The sequence below is a fragment of the Pseudophryne corroboree genome (assembly GCF_028390025.1).
Source record: "Pseudophryne corroboree isolate aPseCor3 chromosome 3 unlocalized genomic scaffold, aPseCor3.hap2 SUPER_3_unloc_6, whole genome shotgun sequence".
Taxonomy (NCBI): Eukaryota; Metazoa; Chordata; class Amphibia; order Anura; family Myobatrachidae; genus Pseudophryne; species Pseudophryne corroboree.
The window spans coordinates 2,477,793-2,498,503 of record NW_026967552.1 but is presented as its reverse complement, the minus strand read 5'-3'; the positions used below and the strand labels follow the sequence as shown (position 1 = coordinate 2,498,503).

Here is a 20,711-nt window from a genome sequence, read left to right as displayed (position 1 = left end):
GACTTAGTTAAACTAGAAGTATGGCCAGCCAAATCGAGAATGCGCTTCAACACAGACAAGTGTAAGGTAATGCACTGTGGTAACAAGAACAAAAATAACACCTACCTACTAAATGGGGTAATATTAGGGGATTCTGTACTGGAAAAGACTTAGGGGTTCACATAGATAACAAACTAAGCAGTTGTACCCAAAGTAGGAGTGCAGCAAAGAAAGCTAATAAGATATTAGCATGCATAAAACAGGGAATTGATGCTAGGGACAAGAGTATTATACTCCCGTTATATAAATCACTAGTGAGGACACATCTTGAATACTGTGTGCAGTTGTGGGCACCATACTACAAAAAGGATATCCTGGAGCTAGAAAAGGTTCAGAGGCGGGCGACCAAACTAATCAAGGGCATGGAGACGCTGGAATACGAGCACAGGCTTGCTAGGCTAGGCATGTTTACACTTGGAAAGAGGAGACTAAGGGGGTAATTCTGAGTTGATCGCAGCAGAAAGTTTGTTAGCAATTGGGCAAAACCATGTGCACTGCAGGTGGGGCAGATGTAACATGTGCAGAGAGAGTTAGATTTGGGTGGGTTATATTGTTTCTGTGCAGGGTAAATACTGGCTGCTTTATTTTTACACTGCAATTTAGATTTCAGTTTTAATACACCCCATCCAAATCTAACTCTCTCTGCACATGTTATATCTGCCCCCCCCCCCCTGCAGTGCACATGGTTTTGGCCATATGCTAACAAGCTTTCTGCTGCGATCAACTCAGAATTAGGCCCTAAGAGGGGACATGATCAACATCTATAAATATATAAGGGGACAATACACAGAGCTTGCGCGGGACCTGTGTTTGGTAAGATCAGCACAGAGGACATGTGGACACTTTCTTAGGTTAGAGGAGAGGAGATTCCGCACAAAGCCGGGAAATGTTTTTTTCGCAGTAAGGACAATACATGTTTGGAATTCCCTGCCTGAGAGTTATAATGGCGGACTCAGTCATCACCTTTAAGAATGGGTTGGATAAATTCCTAATGGATAAGGATATCCAGGATTATGGTGCGTAGTCACGCACTATAGTTATTAGAAAAAAAAGGAATAAACACAACGGCTGACATCAGCATCAGACAAAATTTAGTCCAAAAATAATACTGCACAGGAAACAACAAATAGGTTGAACTCGATGGACAAATTGTCTTTTCTCTTACGTCCTAGAGGATGCTGGGGTCCATATTACTACCATGGGGTATAGACGGGTCCAGCAGGAGCCACTGGCACTTAAAGAGTTTAATAGTGTGGGCTGGTTCCTCCCTCTATGCCCCTCCTACCAGACTCCGTTTAGAAAATGTGCCTGGAGGAGCCGGTCACAGCTAGGGGAGCTCTACAGAGCTTTCTTAGTAAAAGTTTTTCTTAGAGTTTTTATTTTACAGGGAGGCTGCTGGCAACAGTCTCCCTGCATCGAGGGACTGAGGGGGGAGCAGTGTCCGCCCTGCGGGGTGTGAGCCACTGTCTCCGCTGACTGGACACCGAGCTCCAGAGGGGATAGATCGCTCCCCGCCACATGGGAACGCTCACCCCAGCAGCATGCCGCCACCTCCTTGCAGAGCTGAAGTGTGGCGAGTGAGTCACCGCCCCCCCAACAAGCAGGGAGTCGGTGTGAAGATGGCGGCTACAGGGTAGGAGCGCAGTATTAACTTCGCTCCCGGACGGCTCAGCGGTACCTAGGTGTGACGCTGTGAGGGGCGCCCCGAGCCAGCGCCTGACCCTACACTGACCATTCCAGCCTGTCGGGGTCTGCGGATCTCAGCCAGCACACAAAACCTCAGGCCAGTATAATCTATCAAGAGCGGGAAGACGGCGCCATTAAGGGGGCGGAGCTTCTCAGAGCGGACCCAGCAGCGTTTCAGCGCCATTTTCCTGCCTGCAGTCAGATGCAAGTGGAAGATCAGTCCCTCCAGTGCAACTCCAGCTATCTGTACAGTACCAGGGGGGTGTAGAAGGGAGGGAGGCTGTGTAAGACTGTGTCACCTATTAAGGGACACAGTCAGCGCTGGTTTAGGGTCTCCCTATACCTGTAATAGCGCTGTGTGTGGGTTGGCTCCAATCTCTGTGTCTCTCTGACATTCTTGGGGAGGAAACTCTGTCTGCCCTGTACCCGGTGTGTATGTGGGGTGTAACAGCAAACATGTCTAGAGACTCTGTCTCATATGCTGCAGAGGATTCATCTTCTCAGGAAGATCCCATCCCATGTAATCAGGATTGCACTGTTGTAGCGCAGATCCCAGCTAGAGAACCGGAGTGGTTAGCCTCTCTTAGGGGGACTATTTCTCAGATTTCTGAGAGGGTTACAAGAACTGAGCATGTCACTCAGGTATTGCAATCTTCTATGGTTGTATGGTCTGATACTGTTCCCTCGGGGTCCCCTGCGGTACATTCTCAGAAACGTGCGCTTGCCAAGATTACGCAGGATGACACGGACACCGATTCTGACACTGCAGACAGTGATGGAAATGTGTCGAGGTGGACAGCGTCACTTGCAAAGGGGGTGCAGTTGATGATTGAGGCCGTACGGGATGTGTTGCGTATTTCGGACACTCCTCCTGAGCAGGTTGAGGCGGCCTTTTTCACGGACAGTAAGAAGGCCCCTCTTACCTTTCCAGCATCTGAGGAATTAAATGCTATATTTGAAAAGGCCTGGGAAAATCCAGTGAAAAAATTACAGATCCCTAAGAAGGGTCTTGGTTGTTTTTCCATTCCCAGAGGATGATAGAATGAAATGGGAGTCTCCACCTATAGTGGACGCCTCTGTTTCAAGGCTGTCAAAATAAGTGGTTTTACCAGTCCCGGGATCTACCGCGTTGAAGGACCCGGCTGATCGCAAGTTGGATGCTACGCTCAAATCCATATATACGGCTTCAGGGCTATAGCCAGATGGTCAATCACTCTGCAGGAGGACTTGACTACGATGGATAAAGGTGATGTTGATTTATTCTTACGTAACATTCAGTATTCTGCGAGGCCTACAAAGAACAAACCTCACACCTTCTTTAGAGGTGGTCGTGCTAAAGGAAAAAAGCCTGGTCCCGCAGGTTCCCAAGACCAGAAGCCTGCTTCTGGTACCCACAAGTCCTCCGCATGACGGTGGACCACACAGCCTGGAGGAAAGTCAGATGGGACCAAGACTCCGGCATTTCAGCCACGTCTGGGTGTCGTCTGGCCTGGACCCTTGGATATAGGATATGGTGTCCTGGGGGTACAGTCTGGAGTTTCAAACTCTCCCACCTCACCGTTTCTTAAAATCAGGCTTACCGGCTTTGCAGGCAGATAGAGCAATTCTTCTGGAAGATATCTGAAAATTGGTAGTGTCCGAGGTCATTGTTCCAGTTCTGCCTCATCAGTGGAACAAGGGTTACTATTCGAACCTTCTCATGGTACCGAAGCCGGATGGTTCTGTACGGCCAATTCTGAACTTAAAGTATTTGAACCCTTATCTCAGGGAGTTTAAGTTCAAGATGGAGTCTCTGAGAGCTGTCATCTCAGGACTGATGGAGTGGGAATTCTTGGTGTCCCTGGACATCAAGGATGCGTACCTCCACATTCCCATTTGGTCGACGCATAAGGCTTATCTCAAGTTTGCACTTTTTAGACGATCACTATCCGTTTCAACCGAGGGTCTTCACCAAGGTGATGGCAGAGATAATGGTTCTCCTCCGCAAGCAGGGTGTGAACACAATTCCGTATCTGGATGATCTCCTGATCAAGGCAACATCCAGGGAGAAGTTATTAAGATCCAATGCTCTCATGACACATCTGCTCAAGGAGCACGGTTGGATCCTGAACCTTCCAAAGTCTCATCTGGAGCTGACAAGGAGGCTGCCTTTCCTGGGAATGATCCTCAACATGGAGGTGCAGAGGGTGTTTCTACCGGTAGAGAAAGCACTAGTGATTCAAACAATGGTCCGGGATGTCTTGAAGCCTTCATGGGTATCTGTTCATCAGTGCATCCACCTTCTGGGGAAGATGGTTGCCTCCTACGAGGCTCTGCAGTATGGAGGATTTATTGCTCGCTCCTTTAGCTGGATCTCTTGGACCAGTGGTTGGGATCTCACCTACATATGCATCAGAGGATACATCTGTCACCAAAGCCAGGATTTCACTCCTCTGGTGGCTACAACTACCACACCTTCTAGAAGGCCGAAGGTTCAGGGTTCAGGACTGGATCCTTCTAACCACGGATGCAAGTCTAAGAGGTTGGGGAGCAGTCGCTCAGGGAGAAACCTTCCAAGGAAGGTGGTCGTATCAAGAATCCCTTCTCCCAATAAACATCCTGGAGCTAAGGGCCATGTACAACGGCCTTCTTCAAGCAGCACACCTACAGGATTGAGCTGTTCTGGTGCAGTCGGACAACGTGACCACAGTGGCCTACATAAACCAACAAGGCGGAACGAAGAGCAGGGCTGCAATGTCAGAGGTGTCAAGAATCCTCCTCTGGGCAGAAAGGCATGCAGTGGCGATGTCAGCAATCTTCATTCCAGGATTAGAAATATGGGAAGCAGACTTCTTCAGCAGACACTATCTCCATCCAGGAGAGTGGGGCCTTCACCCAGAGGTGTTTGAGGAGGTAACCGGTTGGTGGGGGGTTCCTCACATAGACATGATGGCCTCCCGTCTCAACAAGAAGCTGCGGAGGTACTTTTCCAGGTCGAGAGACCCGCAGACAGTGGCGGTGGACTCACTGGTAACACTGTGGGTGTTCACGTCAGTGTATGTGTTCCCTCCACTTCCTCTGATTCCAAGAGTTCTTCAACTTGTAAGAAGAACAAAGGTTCTGGCAATCCTCATTGCTCCAGACAGGCCAAGGAGGGCTTGGTACGCGGATCTGCTGGATCTTCTGCAAGATCCACAGCCCTTACCTCTTCGGGAGGATCTGCTGCTGCAGGGGCTGTTCGCCTATCAAGACTTACCAAGGCTACGTTTGATGGCATGGCGGTTGAGCACCAGATCTTAGCTCGAAAGGGTATCCCAAGCGAGGTGATTCCTACCCTGATACAGGCTAGGAATGGGGTAAGATCTAAATATTACCATCGAATTTGGAAATAATATGTGTCTTGGGGTGAATCCAAGAAATTTCCTGCTGTGGAGTTTCAACTTGGACGTTTGCTCCTTTTCCTGCAAGCAGGTGTGGATATGGGCCTGAGATTGGGAACTATCAAGGTTCAGATCTCGGCTTTATCCATTTTCTTACAAAAGCAATTGGCTGTCCTCCCTGAGGTTTAGACCTTTTTGAAGAGGTTCTGCACATCCAGCTTCCCTTTGTGGCGCCAATGGCACCCTGGGATCTTGGTGTGGTATTAGTTCCTGCAGTCGGATTGGTTTGAGCCTCTACAGGAGGCTAAAATCAAGTTTCTCACGTGGAAGGCGGTCACTTTGTTGGCCTTAGCTATCTGCTCGACGCGTGTCAGAATTGGGAGCTTTTTCCTGTAAAAGCCCCTATCTGATCTTCCATGAAGATAGGGCGGAACTCAGGACTTGTCCGCAGTTCCTGCCTAAGGTTGTATCAGCTTTTCATATCAACCAACCTATTGTGGTGCCAGTGGCTACTGACACCTCAATTGCTTCAAAGGCCTTGGATGTTGTAAGGGCTTTGAAGATTTATGTGAAGAGGACGGCTCATCATAGGAAAACTGACTCTGTCCTCTATGATCACAAGAAAATTGGGTGTCCTGCTTCTAAGCAGTCGATTTCACGCTGCATCAAGTTCACCATCCAGCATGCATATTCTATGGCAGGATTGCCGTGTCCAAAATCTGTAAAGGTCCACTCTACTCGTAAGGTGGACTCTTCCTGGGTGGCTGCCCGGGGTGTCTCGTCTGTACAGCTTTGCTGAGCAGCTACTTGGTCTGTGTCGAACATGTTTGCTAAGTTTTACAAGTTCGATACCTTGGCCTCTGATGACCTCAAGTTTGGTCAAGCAGTTTTGCAGGAGCCTTCGCGCTCTCCCTCCTGTTCTGGGAGCTTTGGTACATCCCCATGGTACTTATATGGACCCCAGTATCCTCTAAGAGAAAATAGGATTTTAATTACCTACCCGTAAATCCTTTTCTCGTAATCTGTAGAGGATGCTGGGCGCCCGCCCAGTGCTTTGTTTTCCTGCTTTGGTTTTATAGTTCAGTACTGCCTGGTTCCTAGGTAAGTTCTGCGTTATTTACTGTTTCAGCTGTTGCTGAGTTTTTCGGCATGTTGGCCGGATTTGCCTGTTGTGTGAGCTGGTATGAATCTCACCATTATCTGTGTATTTCCTTCTCTCGAAGTATGTCGTCTCCTCGGGCACAGTTTCTAGAGTCTGGTAGGAGGGGCATAGAGGGAGGAGCCAGCCCACACTATTAAACTCTTAAAGTGCTCATGGCTTCTAGTGGACCCGTCTATACCCCCATGGTACTGATATGGACCAGCATCCTCAACGGACTACGAGAAAAGGATTTACCGGTAGATAATTAAAATTCTATTTTTTTATACCTTAGATAATAAGATTTTACTTACCGATAAATCTATTTCTCGTAGTCCGTAGTGGATGCTGGGGACTCCGTCAGGACCATGGGGAATAGCGGCTCCGCAGGAGACAGGGCACAAAAGCAAGCTTTTAGGATCACATGGTGTGTACTGGCTCCTCCCCCTATGACCCTCCTCCAAGCCTCAGTTAGGTACTGTGCCCGGACGAGCGTACACAATAAGGAAGGATCTTGAATCCCGGGTAAGACTCATACCAGCCACACCAATCACACCGTACAACTTGTGATCTGAACCCAGTTAACAGTATGATAACAATGAAGTAGCCTCTAAAAAAGATGGCTCACAACAATAATAACCCGATTTTTGTAACAATAACTATGTACAAGTAATGCAGACAATCCGCACTTGGGATGGGCGCCCAGCATCCACTACGGACTACGAGAAATAGATTTATCGGTAAGTAAAATCTTATTTTCTCTAACGTCCTAGTGGATGCTGGGGACTCCGTCAGGACCATGGGGATTATACCAAAGCTCCCAAACGGGCGGGAGAGTGCGGATGACTCTGCAGCACCGAATGAGAGAACTCCAGGTCCTCCTCAGCCAGGGTATCAAATTTGTAGAATTTTACAAACGTGTTCCCCCCTGACCACGTAGCTGCTCGGCAAAATTTTTAAAGCCGAGACCCCCTCGGGCATCCGCCCAAGATGAGCCCACCTTCCTTGTGGAATGGGCATTTACAGATTTTGGCTGTGGCAGGCCTGCCACAGAATGTGCAAGCTGAATTGTACTACAAATCCAACGAGCAATCGTCTGCTTAGAAGCAGGAGCACCCAGCTTGTTGGGTGCATACAATATAAACAGCAAGTCAGACTTTCTGACTCCAGCCGTCCTGGAAATATATATATATATATATATATATATATATATTTTTTTTTAGGGCCCCGACAACGTCTAGCAACTTGGAGTCCTCCAAGTCCCTAGTAGCCGCAGGCACCACAATATGATGTTTCAGGTGAAACGCTGACACCACCTTAGGAAGAAACTGGGGACGAGTCCGCAGTTCTGCCCTGTCAGAATGGAAAAACAAATATGAGCTTTTTTAAGACAAAGCCCCCAATTCTGACAATTGCCTGGCCGAGGCCAGGGCCACAACATGGTCCCTTTCCATGTGAGATATTTCAAATCCAGAGATTTGAGCGGTTCAAACCAATATGATTTGAGGAATCCCAACACTACGTTGAGATCCCACGGTGCCACTGGAGGCACACAAGGGGCTGTATATGCAATACTCCCTTGACAAACGTCTGGACTTCAGGCATTGAAGCCAATTTTTTCTGGAAGCAAATCTACAGGGCCGAAACTTGAACCTTAATGGACCCCAATTTGAGGCTCATAGACACTCCTGTTTTCAGGAAGTGCAGAAATCGACCTAGTTGAAATTTTTTCGTGGGGCCTTCCTGGCCTCACCCACGCAACATATTTTCACCACATGTGGTGATAACGTTGTGCGGTCACCTCCTTCTCGGCTTTGACCAGGGTAGGTCTGACCTCTTCCGGAATGCCTTTTCCCTTAGGATCCGGCGTTCAACCGCCATGTCGTCAAACGCAGTCGCGGTAAGTCTTGGAACAGACAAGGTCCCTGCTGGAGCAGGTCCTTTCTTAGAGGCAGATGCCACGGTTCCTCTTGGAACAGACATGGTTCTTGCTGAAAGCAAATCCCATCTTAGCTCCCGAGGCCATTAGTCCTCTGTGAGCATCTCTTGAAGTTCCGGGTGCCAAGTCCCTCTTGGCCAATCCGGAGCCACGAGTATAGTTCTTACTCCTCTACGTCTTATAATTCTCAATACTTGGTTATGAGAAGCAGAGGAGGGAACACATACACCGACTGTTACACCCACGGTGTTACCAGGACGTCCACAGCTATCGCCTGAAGGTCTCGTGACCTGGCGCAATACCTGTCCCGTTTTTTGTTCGGGCGGGACGCCATCATGTCCACCTTTGGTCTTTCCCAACGGTTCACAATCATGCGGAAAACTTCCCGATGAAGTTCCCACTCTCCCGGGTGGAGGTCGTGCCTGCTGAGGAAGTCTGCTTCCCAGTCGTCCACTCCCGGAATGAACACTGCTGACAGTGCTATCACATGATTTTCCGCCTAGCGAAAAATCCTTGCAGTTTTGACCACTGCCCTCCTGCTTCTTGTGCCGCCCTTACTGTTTACGTGGGCGACTGCCGTGATGTTATCCCACTGGATCAATATCGGCTGACCTTGAAGCAGAGGCCTTGCTAAGCTTAGAGCATTAAAAATTTTCTCTTAGCTCCAGTATATTTATGTGGAGAGAATTCTCCAGACTTGATCACACTCCCTGGAAATTTTGTGTGACTGCTCCCCAGCCTCTCAGGCTGGCCTCCGTGGTTACCAGCATCCAATCCTGAATGCCGAATCTGCGGCCCTCTAGAAGATGAGCACTCTGTAATCACCACAGGAGAGACACCCTTGTCCTTGGATATAGGGTTATCCGCTGATGCATCTGAAGATGCGATCCGGACCATTTGTCCAGCAGATCCCACTGAAGAGTTCTTGCGTGAAATCTGCCGAATGGAAGTGCTTCGTAATAAGCCACCATTTTTACCAGGACTCTTGTGCAATGATGCACTGACACTTTTCCTGGTTTTAGGAGGATCCCGATTAGCTCGGATAACTCCCTGGCTTTCTCCTCCGGGAGAAACACCTTTTCCTGGACTGTGTCCAGAATCATCCTAGGACCAGCAGACGTGTCGTCGGAACAACTGCGGTTTTGGAATATTTAGAATCCACCCGTGCTGTCGTAGAACTACTTGAGATAGTGCTATTCCGACCTCCAACTGTTCTCTGGACCTTGTTCTTATCAGGAGGTCGTCCATTTTCTTTGAAGACGAATCCTCATTTCGGTCATTACCTTGGTAAGGACCCGGGGTGCCTTGGACAATCCAACGGCATCGTCTGAAACTGATAGTGACAGTTCTGTACCACGAACCTGAGGTACCCTTGGTGAGAAAAGCAAATTTTGGGACATGGAGGTAAGCCTCCCTGATGTCCCGGGACACCATATAGTCCCCTTGTTCCCGGTTCGCTATCACTGCTCTGAGTGACTCCATCTGGATTTGAACCCTTGTAAGTGTTCAAATTTTTCAGATTTAGAATCGGTCTCACCTAGCCTTCTGGCTTCAGTACCACCATATAGTGTGGAATAATACCCCTTTCCTTGTTGTAGGAGAGGTCATTTTATTATCACCTGCTGGGAATACAGCTTGTGAATTGTTTTCAATACTGCCTCCCTGTCGGAGGGAGACATTGGTACAGCAGACTACAGGAACCTGCGAGGGGGGGAACGCCTCGACATTCCAATCTGTACCCCTTTGATACTACTTGTAGGATCCAGGGGTCCTGTACGGTCCCAGCGTCATGCTGAGAACTTAGTAGAAGCGGTGGAGGGCTTCTATTCCTGGGAATGGGCTGCCTGCTGCAGTCTTCTTCCCTTTCCTCTATCCCTGGGCAGATATGACTCTTATAGGGACGAAAAGACTGAGGCTGAAAAGACGGTGTCTTTTTCTGCAGAGATGTGACTTAGGGTAAAAAACGGTGGATTTTTCAGCCGTTGCCGTGGCCACCAGGTCCCATGGACCGACCCCAAATAACTCCTCCCCTTTATACGGCAATATATCTTTGTGCCGTTTGGAATCTGCATCACCTGACCACTGTCGTGTCCATAAACATCTTCTTACAGATATGGACATCGCATTTACTCTTGATGCCAGAGTGCAAATATCCCTCTGCGCATCTCGCATATATAGAAATGCATCCTTTAAATGCTCTATAGTCAATAAAATACTGTCCCTGTCAAGGGTATCAATATTTTTAGTCAGTGAATCCGACCAAGCCACCTCAGCTCTGTACCTCCAGGCTGAGGCAATCGCTGGTCGCAGTATAACACCAGCATGTGTGTGTATACTTTTTTGGATATTTTTCAGCCTCCTATCGGCTGGCTCCTTAAGTACGGCCCTATCTGTAGATGGTACCGCCACTTGTTCTGATAAGCGTGTGAGCGCCTTATCCACCCTAAGGGGTGTTTCCCAACGCGCCTTAACTTCTGGCGGGAAAAGGTATACCGCCAATATTTTCTATCGGGGGAAACCCACGTATCATCACACACTTCATGTAATTTATCTGATTCAGGAAAAAACTACCGGTAGTTTTTTTCACCTCCCACATAATACCCTTTTTTGTGGTACTTGGAGTATCAGAAATATGTAACACCTCCTTCATTGCCCTTAACGTGTGGCCCTAAAGGAAAATACATTTGTTTCTTCACCGTTGACACTGAAATCAGTATCCGTGTCTGGGTCTGTCGACCGACTGAGGTAAATGGGCATTTTACAGCCCCTGACGGTGTTTGAGACGCCTGGACAGATACTAATTTGTTCGCCGGCCCTCTCATGTCGTCAACCGGCTTGCAGCGTGTTGACATTATCACGTAATTCCATAAATAAGCCATCCATTCCGGTGTCGACTCCCTAGAGAGTGACATCACCATTACAGGCAATTTGCTCCGCCTCCTCACCAACATTTTCCTCATACATGTCGACACACACGTACCGACATACAGCACACACATAGGGAATGCTCTGATAGAGGACAGGACCCACTAGCCCTTTGGGGAGACAGAGGGAGAGTTTGCCAGCACACACCAAAATGCTATAATTATACAGGGACAACCTTTATATAAGTGTTCCTCCCTTATAGCATTTAATATATATTTATATCGCCAAATCAGTGCCCCCCCTCTCTGTTTTAACCCTGTTTCTGTAGTGCAGTGCAGGGGAGAGCATGGGAGCCTTCCCCTCAGCCTTTCTGTGAGGGAAAATGGCGCTGTGTGTGCTGAGGAGAATAGGCCCCGCCCCCTTTTCGGCGGGCTTCTTCTCCGGAGATTGTGATATCTGGCAGGGGTTAAATACATCCATATAGCCTCAAGGGCTATATGTGATGTATTTTTCGCCATACAGGTATTCTACATTGCTGCCAGGGCGCCCCCCCCCGCGCCCTGCACCCTCCGTGACCGCTGTGTGAAGTGTGCTGACAGACAATGGCGCACAGCTGCAGTGCTGTGCGCTACCTGAGGAAGACTGAAAGTCTTCTGCCGCCTGGTCCCGGACCTCTTCAATTTTCAGCATCTGCAAGGGGGGTCGGCGGCGCGGCTCCGGGACGAACCCCAGGGCGAGACCTGTGTTCCGACTCCCTCTGGAGCTAATGGTGTCCAGTAGCCTAAGAATCCAATCCATCCTGCACGCAGGTGAGTTGAAATTCTCTCCCCTAAGTCCCTCGATGCAGTGAGCCTGTTGCCAGCAGGACTCACTGAAAATAAAGAACCTAAAAACTTTTTCTAAGCAACTCTTTAAGAGAGCCACCTAGATTGCACCCTTCTCGGACGGGCACAAAAACCTAACTGAGGCTTGGAGGAGGGTCATAGGGGGAGGAGCCAGTACACACCATGTGATCCTAAAAGCTTGCTTTTGTGCCCTGTCTCCTGCGGAGCCGCTATTCCCCATGGTCCTGACGGAGTCCCCAGCATCCACTAGGACGTTAGAGAAACTATGTTACTATGTAATACAGAAGGAAACTATAGGTCAGTAAGGCAATACAGTAGGAAACTATAGGTCAGTAAGACAATACAGTAGAAAAGAAGGTCAGTAAGGCAATACAGTGGGAAACTGTAGGTCAGTAAGATAATACAGTGGGAAACTATAGGTCAGTAAGACAATACAATAGGAAACTATAGGTCAGTTAGACAATACAGTAAACTATAGGCCAGTAAGACAATACAGTAGGAAACTATAGGTCAGTAAGACAATACAGTAAGAAACTATAGGTCAGTAAGACAATACAGTAGGAAACTATAGGTCAGTAAGACAATACAGTAAGAAACTATAGGCCAGTAAGACAATACAGTAGGAAACTATAGGTCAGTAAGACAATACAGTAAGAAACTATAGGTCAGTAAGACAATACAGTAGGAAACTATTGGTCAGTAAGACAATACAGTAAGAAACTATAGGCCAGTAAGACAATACAGTAAGAAACTATAGGTCAGTAAGACAATACAGTAAGAAACTATAGGTCAGTAAGACAATACAGTAGGAAACTATAGGTCAGTAAGACAATACAGTTGGAAACTATTGGTCAGTAAGACAATACAGTAGGAAACATCTAAAAAGCCTTTTTAAATGAGTTCCTCCTAACACCGCACAACTGCTCCGTGCGCAGATATTTGTCAGCAAAATAAAAAACCTATGGAGAATTATCAGCAATAACTTTTTGCGGCTAATTGGATAGGGAGTTTTTGCGATGAACTGAATCCCCCCCATAAAATGTTTATACATACAGTATGATTTCACATTGAGATTACCGCTGGAGGATACTCTGCCACAATATTATTCAATGTGTAATTTATCCCATCCTCGTATGGGTGTAATATATTACTACAGTGGTTCTCAAACTCGGTCCTCAGGACCCCACACGGTGCATGTTTTGCAGGTAACCCAGCAGGTGCACAGGTGTATTAATTACTCACTGACACATTTTAAAAGGTCCACAGGTGGAGTTAATTATTTCACTTGCGATTCTGTGAGGATACCTGCAAAACATGCACCGTGTGGGGTCCTGAGGACCGAGTTTGAGAACCTGTGTATTACTATATTCTTACTGAACAGGATTATTAGCACTGAATCAGTTATCACCCAATATAATATACATGCTGATGTTTAACAACAAATACACTTGTTTCTTTATTACTTTATTCACCTTTATACATTTACCTTTGTGTTTAATATATCACGGATTTATCTTACATACTTTACTGTACTTAATGAAGGTTATATATTATTTATTAGTGTGCAAACAGGACAGCACTGTCTCTTTTTTGGTGTTTTTTTATTGCAAAGCCCATGTCACCTCTAGTAATCCCACATGAGCGTCCATGTCACCTCTAGTAATCCCACATGAGCATCCGTGTCACCTCCAGTAATCCCACATGAACGTCCATGTCAACTCCAGTAATCCCACATGAGCGTCCATGTCACCTCTAGTAATCCCACATGAGCATCCATGTCACCTCTAGTGATCCCACATGAGCGTCCGTGTCACCTCTAGTGATCCCACATGAGCGTCCGTGTCACCTCTAGTGATCCCACATGAGCGTCCGTGTCACCTCTAGTGATCCCACGTGATCGCCTGTGTCACCTCTAGTAATCCCACGTGATCGCCCGTGACACCTCTAGTAATCCCACGTGAGCGTCCACGTCACCTCTAGTAATCCCACGTGAGCGTCCACGTCACCTCTAGTAATCCCACGTGAGCGTCCACGTCACCTCTTGTAATCCCACGTGAGCGTCCACGTCACCTCTTGTAATCCCACATGAGCGTCCACGTCACCTCTAGTAATCTCACATGAGCGTTCAGTGTTGATCAAGGTCCAGTCTAAGCATCCTAGCTTTTTTTTGTTTTTTAATAAACATAAAAGCAATGATTACAGGTAAAAATGTCTGTTATAGAATTATATATTGTATCCTGTAACACCCTGGGTCTTGTCTACTCATTATATATATTAATGTATTTTATTTCCAGCAGATGGACACACAAGCAGGAATATCACAGAAGGACATCTAATGTTATCCCTGGATTCTGAAATAACCAATTATGACAGTAGACAGTATTCTCCAGGAGCTAACCCCATTACCCCAATTATACATCCAGCTCTATCAGCTGATCCCTCTGATCCTGGGAAATGTTCTCCTGATCACTCTGATATTGGTGCATCTGTTACAGCTCTGAGAGTAGATACAGTGTTTCCCTGGTCTATAGATGCCAAATGTTTTACACAGAACACAAACCTTATTACTCATCAGCCAGCTAAGGCAGGTGAGAGGCCATTTCCATGTTCTGAGTGTGGGAAATGTTTTACATATAAATCATATCTTGTTAGACATGAGAGAAGTCACACAGGTGACATGCCATATTCCTGTTCTGAGTGTGGGAAATGTTTTGCACAGAAATTACATTTTGTTACACATCAGAGAAGTCACACAGGTGAGAAGCCGTATTCCTGTTCTGAGTGTGGGAAATGTTTTTCATCGAAATACCATCTTGTTAGTCATCAGAGAAGTCACACAGGTGAGAAGCCATATTCCTGTTCTGAGTGTAGGAAATGTTTTGCACGGAAATCACATCTTGTTATACATCAGAGAAGTCACACAGGTGAGAAGCCATATTCCTGTTCTGAGTGTGGGAAATGTTTTTCATCGAAATCAGATCTTGTTATACATCAGAGAAGTCACACAGGTGAGAAGCCGTATTCCTGTTCTGAGTGTGGGAAATGTTTTGCACACAAATCACATTTTGTTATACATCAGAGAAGTCACACAGGTGAGAAGCCGTATTCCTGTTCTGAGTGTGGGAAATGTTTTTCATCGAAATACCAACTTGTTAGTCATCAGAGAAGTCACACAGGTGAGAAGCCGTATTCCTGTTCTGAGTGTGGGAAATGTTTTTCATCGAAATACCAACTTGTTAGTCATCAGAGAAGTCACACAGGTGAGAAGCCATATTCCTGTTCTGAGTGTAGGAAATGTTTTGCACGGAAATCAGATCTTGTTATACATCAGAGAAGTCACACAGGTGAGAAGCCGTATTCCTGTTCTGAGTGTGGGAAATGTTTTGCACACAAATCACATTTTGTTATACATCAGAGAAGTCACACAGGTGAGAAGCCGTATTCCTGTTCTGAGTGTGGGAAATGTTTTGCACACAAATCACAATTTGTTATTCATCAGCATGCGCACACAGGTGAGATGCCATTTTCCTGTTCTGAGTGTGGGAAATGTTTCGCACAGAAATCCGCTCTTGTTACACATCAGAGAATTCACACAGGTGAGAAGCCATATTCCCGTTCTCGGTGTGGGATATAAGCTCTTTTTTTTAAATTGTGTATTCTTTATTGTAAGTTTTTTAACCCCCCCCCCCCAAAAAAAAAAAATACAACAAACAATTATTAAAATACTTGTAACGAGCGCTAAAAATTATGAGAATTATAAGAAAGTGGCACCTGTAAGAAAAATTTGTTAATACAAAACGTGTTTACAGCTCCTTTTGGAGAATTTGAGCTCAGTCCGTCACGATTTCACAAAATGTGGAAGTTCTAACTTTCCCTAACTACTAACCGGTACCATGCAGGGCTCCAAGATGTAGTATGGTAAGTCCTCTTCTCCCGTGCCACTGCGTCCAGCGGTGGGAGATCGCGGTTAGTTGTTAAGTCGCGGCTCGATGGCGTCACACTGCGGCTCGGCGTCAGGGAATTCGGGACGGTCAAATGGTAAACTGTAGCTCTGTGCCTCCAACGCGTTTTGTGCGTCACAATCATGGCAGATACAGTAGAGCATGCAATATGCCGACAGGAGTACTGTCAGACAATGTATACCAAATAAAATTACAATACATACCCAACAAAAACAGGATATATAAAGCACTCATCAGTATAACATTAAGCAATAGGAGCACACAGGCGCCATGTGAGCTCACATATCTAGGATAAAGTGAGAGTAACCTATAGCTGAGGAATATAGAGATACAGAGATAACTATATTGCAGGCCATGAATAGAATAGGCATAGAGTGAAGGAATATTGAAAAAAATATATATAATTCCGGAGACATCTGCCATAAATCTAAACAGAATAAAACAAAACCCTACAGTCTCTAACTAAATCAAAACAAACCCCGCACCCTGTATAACCTAACCCCAACCTAAGTATACCTGGATCCCCATAACCCGCCCACCTAAGCTACTTAACTTGTCTAAGCCCTAAACCCCCCCCCCCATACCCAAAATGAGGATAAATAAAATAGATATATGACTGGGGCAACTGAAAAGATAATATCAAAGGATCTAACTCTAGTAGAACTTCCACGTATAAACTTACATATGTGAACATAAAATATGAAGGATAGTGTTTGCTATACCCAATAGATATTCCAATGCGTATCTAGATACATAAGCTCTTAAATGAAAAATTTTCAAATTAAACATAGTGTGGAACTATGTAGTAAAGTTATGCCAATAATAAGACATACAAAAAACATGAGAATGGACAATATTTTACAGAGAATCCGTGAGAATAAAACATAGCGAGGGTCCTGGCAACAGTGAATCAGTACACAGACTTGGAAAGAAACAAATTCAGTCTGGGGGACGGGCCCATTCCGGAACCATATAGCCCAACAATTCACAAACAGTAACCAGCAAACAAATGGAGTCATCAGCCATCTTGTACAGCATTATCCAAGTAGAGAAGAGTAAAGGCCTCAGGTCCACAAAAATTACAGAATGGAAATCCATCCCCCTCCCTAGCACCTCAACGGACTGCAATGTGATACAGTACAGTTCTCCAGTGTTCAAAAAGTCACATTTTGAGGCCCTGAATGAGATGGTGTGGGTCCACACAGTCCTAATGACGAGATGGAGACTGCCGCTGACATCCCATGCACCATCGCCAACCAGGAATAACGGCGAATACGCATGGGATTAATCCGCAACTCCCCCAATTTATAACTTGTTGTGTAGCGGAAACCCACAGGCTCACCCAAGGGCTCCGAGGGCATCAACACAGGTAGGCAGGCAGACTGTTCAGGAGAAACGGGCACCGCAACAGTCTCTTCTCCAAACATAGCAAGAATCCTTTTCTCAGATTCCATAGCAGCCTTCAGGATAGAGGAGGTTAGATGTTCAGAGGTACTAGCAGGGTTAAACATGGCTGCAGGGGGTGCCTCACCGAAGCCAGTAATATGTAAAGAAGCACTGAATAGCAGATAGAAATATTAGAAAGGTCCAGTCTCAAACAGTCAATATCAGAGGTATGAAACGCAGAAGAAATGGCAGTTCTGTGTGTTCATGATGAAGGAGACCTCAGTGTTCAGCAGAGAGCTATAGTGAAAAAAAGGTGTGCACTCACTAGGGAAGCATAGGAGAGAAGTAATGAAGTTCCTAGGGGCCCGGTCAAAAGATGGCATCTCCGTGGCGGGAAAGCACTCTTAATAAGCTGCTCACAGGGTCGGCCAAAATGCAAGGATTCCGCTCGCAATATAAGGCGACAGCAGCGGCACAGACACGGAGTTAAAAGCACCACTCAGAAGAAGCCGCCCCGCATTCAGCTTGGGTAAATAGTCGGGTAGTAGAAGTGGCGGATCCGCAGCAGGTAAGTTTGGCCACAGTAAACATGCGGTCAATCTCGGTGATGTAGTAGTCTCCCACCACAGCCAGTCAGTGCCAGCAGTCCCCGAATCAGCAGCCCACCAGCCGGAGTGGTCAGGAGAGGAGAGCCGTAGCTGGAAGTGAACTTGCGCACAGCACAATGTCAGGCAGTGAGGCCGGCCGCGACACCCAGGATGTAGGCCGCACTACGCAGCTCCGCAATGCCAAGGTTTTTCTGCAGCTAGAGACAGCACAGACACCAAAAGATGCAGCACACTGGAACACCCCTGTGGAGCAATTTCCAACGAGAACGTAGTAGGGAGCAGGATATATCAGCAGGATGTTGGTCGGGAAATAAGCTCTTGATCGGCATGAGAGAAGTCACACAGGTGAGAAGCCGTATTCCTGTTCTGAGTGTGGGAAATGTTTTGCACAGAAATCACATCTTGTTACACATCAGAGCAGTTACACAGGTGAGAAGCCATTTTCCTGTTCTGAGTGTGGGAAATGTTTTGCATATAAATCACATCTTGTTACACATCAGAGGAGTCACACAGATGAGAAGCCATTTTCATGCTGTGAGAGAAATAAATCCGCTCTTGTTGAACACATTAGACATTACCCAAGTACGGAACCATTTACATCTTCTGGAGTATAATTATCACTGTCGTCCAATGTTCCTCGGGTGAATCCTATCTCCTATGCTTTATAAAATATACATGCTACCACTGGGTGATATAATCAGACGTCATGGCCTGGTCTACCACTGCTATGCAGATGACCTGCTTTTTGCTCCATGTACTGAGAACCGAATACCAATAAATGGTTGTCTAGCTGAGCGCCAGGGGTGGATGATGCCAGTTGGCTGTGACTCAGTCTTTGTGAAACATAATAGAAGCTCCCCAACAAAGGACAAGACTACAGCTTTACCAACCATCTGGATTTATGCTTTGGTGTTCAGAATTGCAAAATACTGAACATGTGCTGAATCTTTGTGTTGTCCTGGTATGTGGCTGACACAGACATCAGGTATCTGCCACATACAAATCCTCATTCTTCCATCTGTGGACCATAGCCAGAATCAAGCACTTGATTCCCTCAGAAGTTCATAGACTACTGCAATGCCATCTACCTGGGTCACCCAGCAAAAGAATTACAAAGCTTGCAGCTAGTACAGAATGCAGCAGCCAAGCTGTTACCTAACCTGCCCGTTCCTGCCTCCTAACACCCATTCTCTACTCCCTTCACCGGCTGCCTGTAAGATGGAAAATCTATTTCATTATTGGCTAACTGACCTTCCCAGCCCAACATTACATGGTCCAAGGTACTAGAAGCAGCTTCTGCCTCCTTACTGCCCTGCTTGCTTGCTTCTACAGATGAAGGACTGTTACCAGCAGTACCAAGAATCTCCTGTCATTCATTTATGGGTTGAACGTTTAGTTTTGCAGCCCTGACCATGGAACTCGCTGCCTTGCACAGTCCAAGAGGCCTCCACTCTAGAGACCTTCACAAACAGACTAATGACTGTTACTCACGCTTTTCATTAATGTACCTCTATTTACTTCCTAAATAATACATCCCAAATGCTTAGGTCTTTTTTCTGCTGTTTATTTTGTATCTTGTGCTTTGTGTAAATGTGAATGTCTAATACCAGTTTGCACAATCTGTATTGCTGCACGACAATATGGCGGCCATTGGAACGTGTTTTCACTTCTAGTTTGCCTAACTTGTTGCAGACACTCATCTTGATAAGGAGTGCTGAGTGTTTTCTGATACAAGATCCTATCCATATATACCCTGTACATTACCATGTGCATTAGAGTCACCCGGGTTCCATCTGCGGTGGTTTGTTGTATGTTACATCTATATGGTGCGGATACTCCCCTGTATGATTTCATAATAAAAGCTTTTGTTTGCATCTAATTATTACATTATAGCTTCTTTTTATTCTATTTTATATTCCCGTCTGAGTAATTACGCCATAATGTTTAATCTCGGAGTGGACCCCAGAAGATGTAAAGAAACCGTGTAAGTGTTCCATCATTCTGTTTCGTGTAAGCATACAGGTAAGTGATGGCACGGTGGTCACTGACCGTCACATTCAGGTGGTATAATGGAAGTGGGACTGTCTCGGCTTATTCTAGTCTACTGCAGAAATAAAAAACTCAGCCTTTATCCTGCTTATAAAAATGACAAAGCCCATAAATCAAGCTTGGTCAGACAAGACAGAGGCCACATTAATGGTGGCACATCATATAGGCTGAGGACCCATACTTCTGGGATATATGGCATAACTCCCTCTTCACCCACAAAACCTTCCCTTCACCATTCACAATGTCCACCATTGCCCCTTCAGAAGGGACACAACTTTCCTTTGCTATTCCACCTCCTCCTCTACAGAGCCCAGGACCATCTCCATGACCATTTCATGTTTATCTGGAGGCCTGGTATCTGGGAGGTTCATGGCCTGAGATGACCACAGAACCACCAGGTAGTGGGCAAGAAGAATCCACAGCCTCCTGAGGAACTGGAGAGTCCAAGGATCCACCCCACATGAGGCAGGGAAGGGTCAAACACAGGGTCTGGCTCACCAATTTCCTTCCTAAAAGCTGCTCTTTACCCAGTTTGGTACCTCTGGGATCCCACTCCAATTTCCCTTGAGAGTCCTTACTAATCCCTTCTGAACCTACCAGTTCCTTCCCCTTCCAACCACTCCTCCTTTTTAAGCTTTTCACCACCTGCTGTGTGAGTACCATCCAACCACTCCTCCATTCCTTGACTCATTGGTGTAGCAACCCCCTTCTCCCCACCCCCACCACACTGCTACACTGCAGTTAAGCTGTAAGACTTGCTGCTAGCAGTACTCACTACTCAGCACACACACACACACACATCATGATTACACCGCTGTGCCAGAGACACTGTCTC

General features: G+C 46.4%; 1 protein-coding gene across 2 annotated transcripts in view; it reads left to right on the top strand.

The window, feature by feature from the left end:
* LOC134984501 (zinc finger protein OZF-like) overlaps positions 1 to 19,206 on the top strand; it is a 34,220-nt gene extending 15,014 nt beyond the window's left edge. The window contains exons 2-3 of one of the 2 annotated variants that reach the window (XM_063950072.1): positions 14,166 to 15,467; positions 18,173 to 19,206. In XM_063950072.1, the coding sequence (XP_063806142.1) occupies positions 14,166 to 15,467; positions 18,173 to 18,441 (1,571 nt within the window). In that variant the 3' untranslated portion in view covers positions 18,442 to 19,206. Of the gene's footprint in view, positions 1 to 14,165; positions 16,392 to 18,172 lie in introns of those variants that run through there. The other variant, XM_063950071.1, reaches the window with a different exon arrangement.
* Positions 19,207 to 20,711: the final 1,505 nt, after the last annotated feature.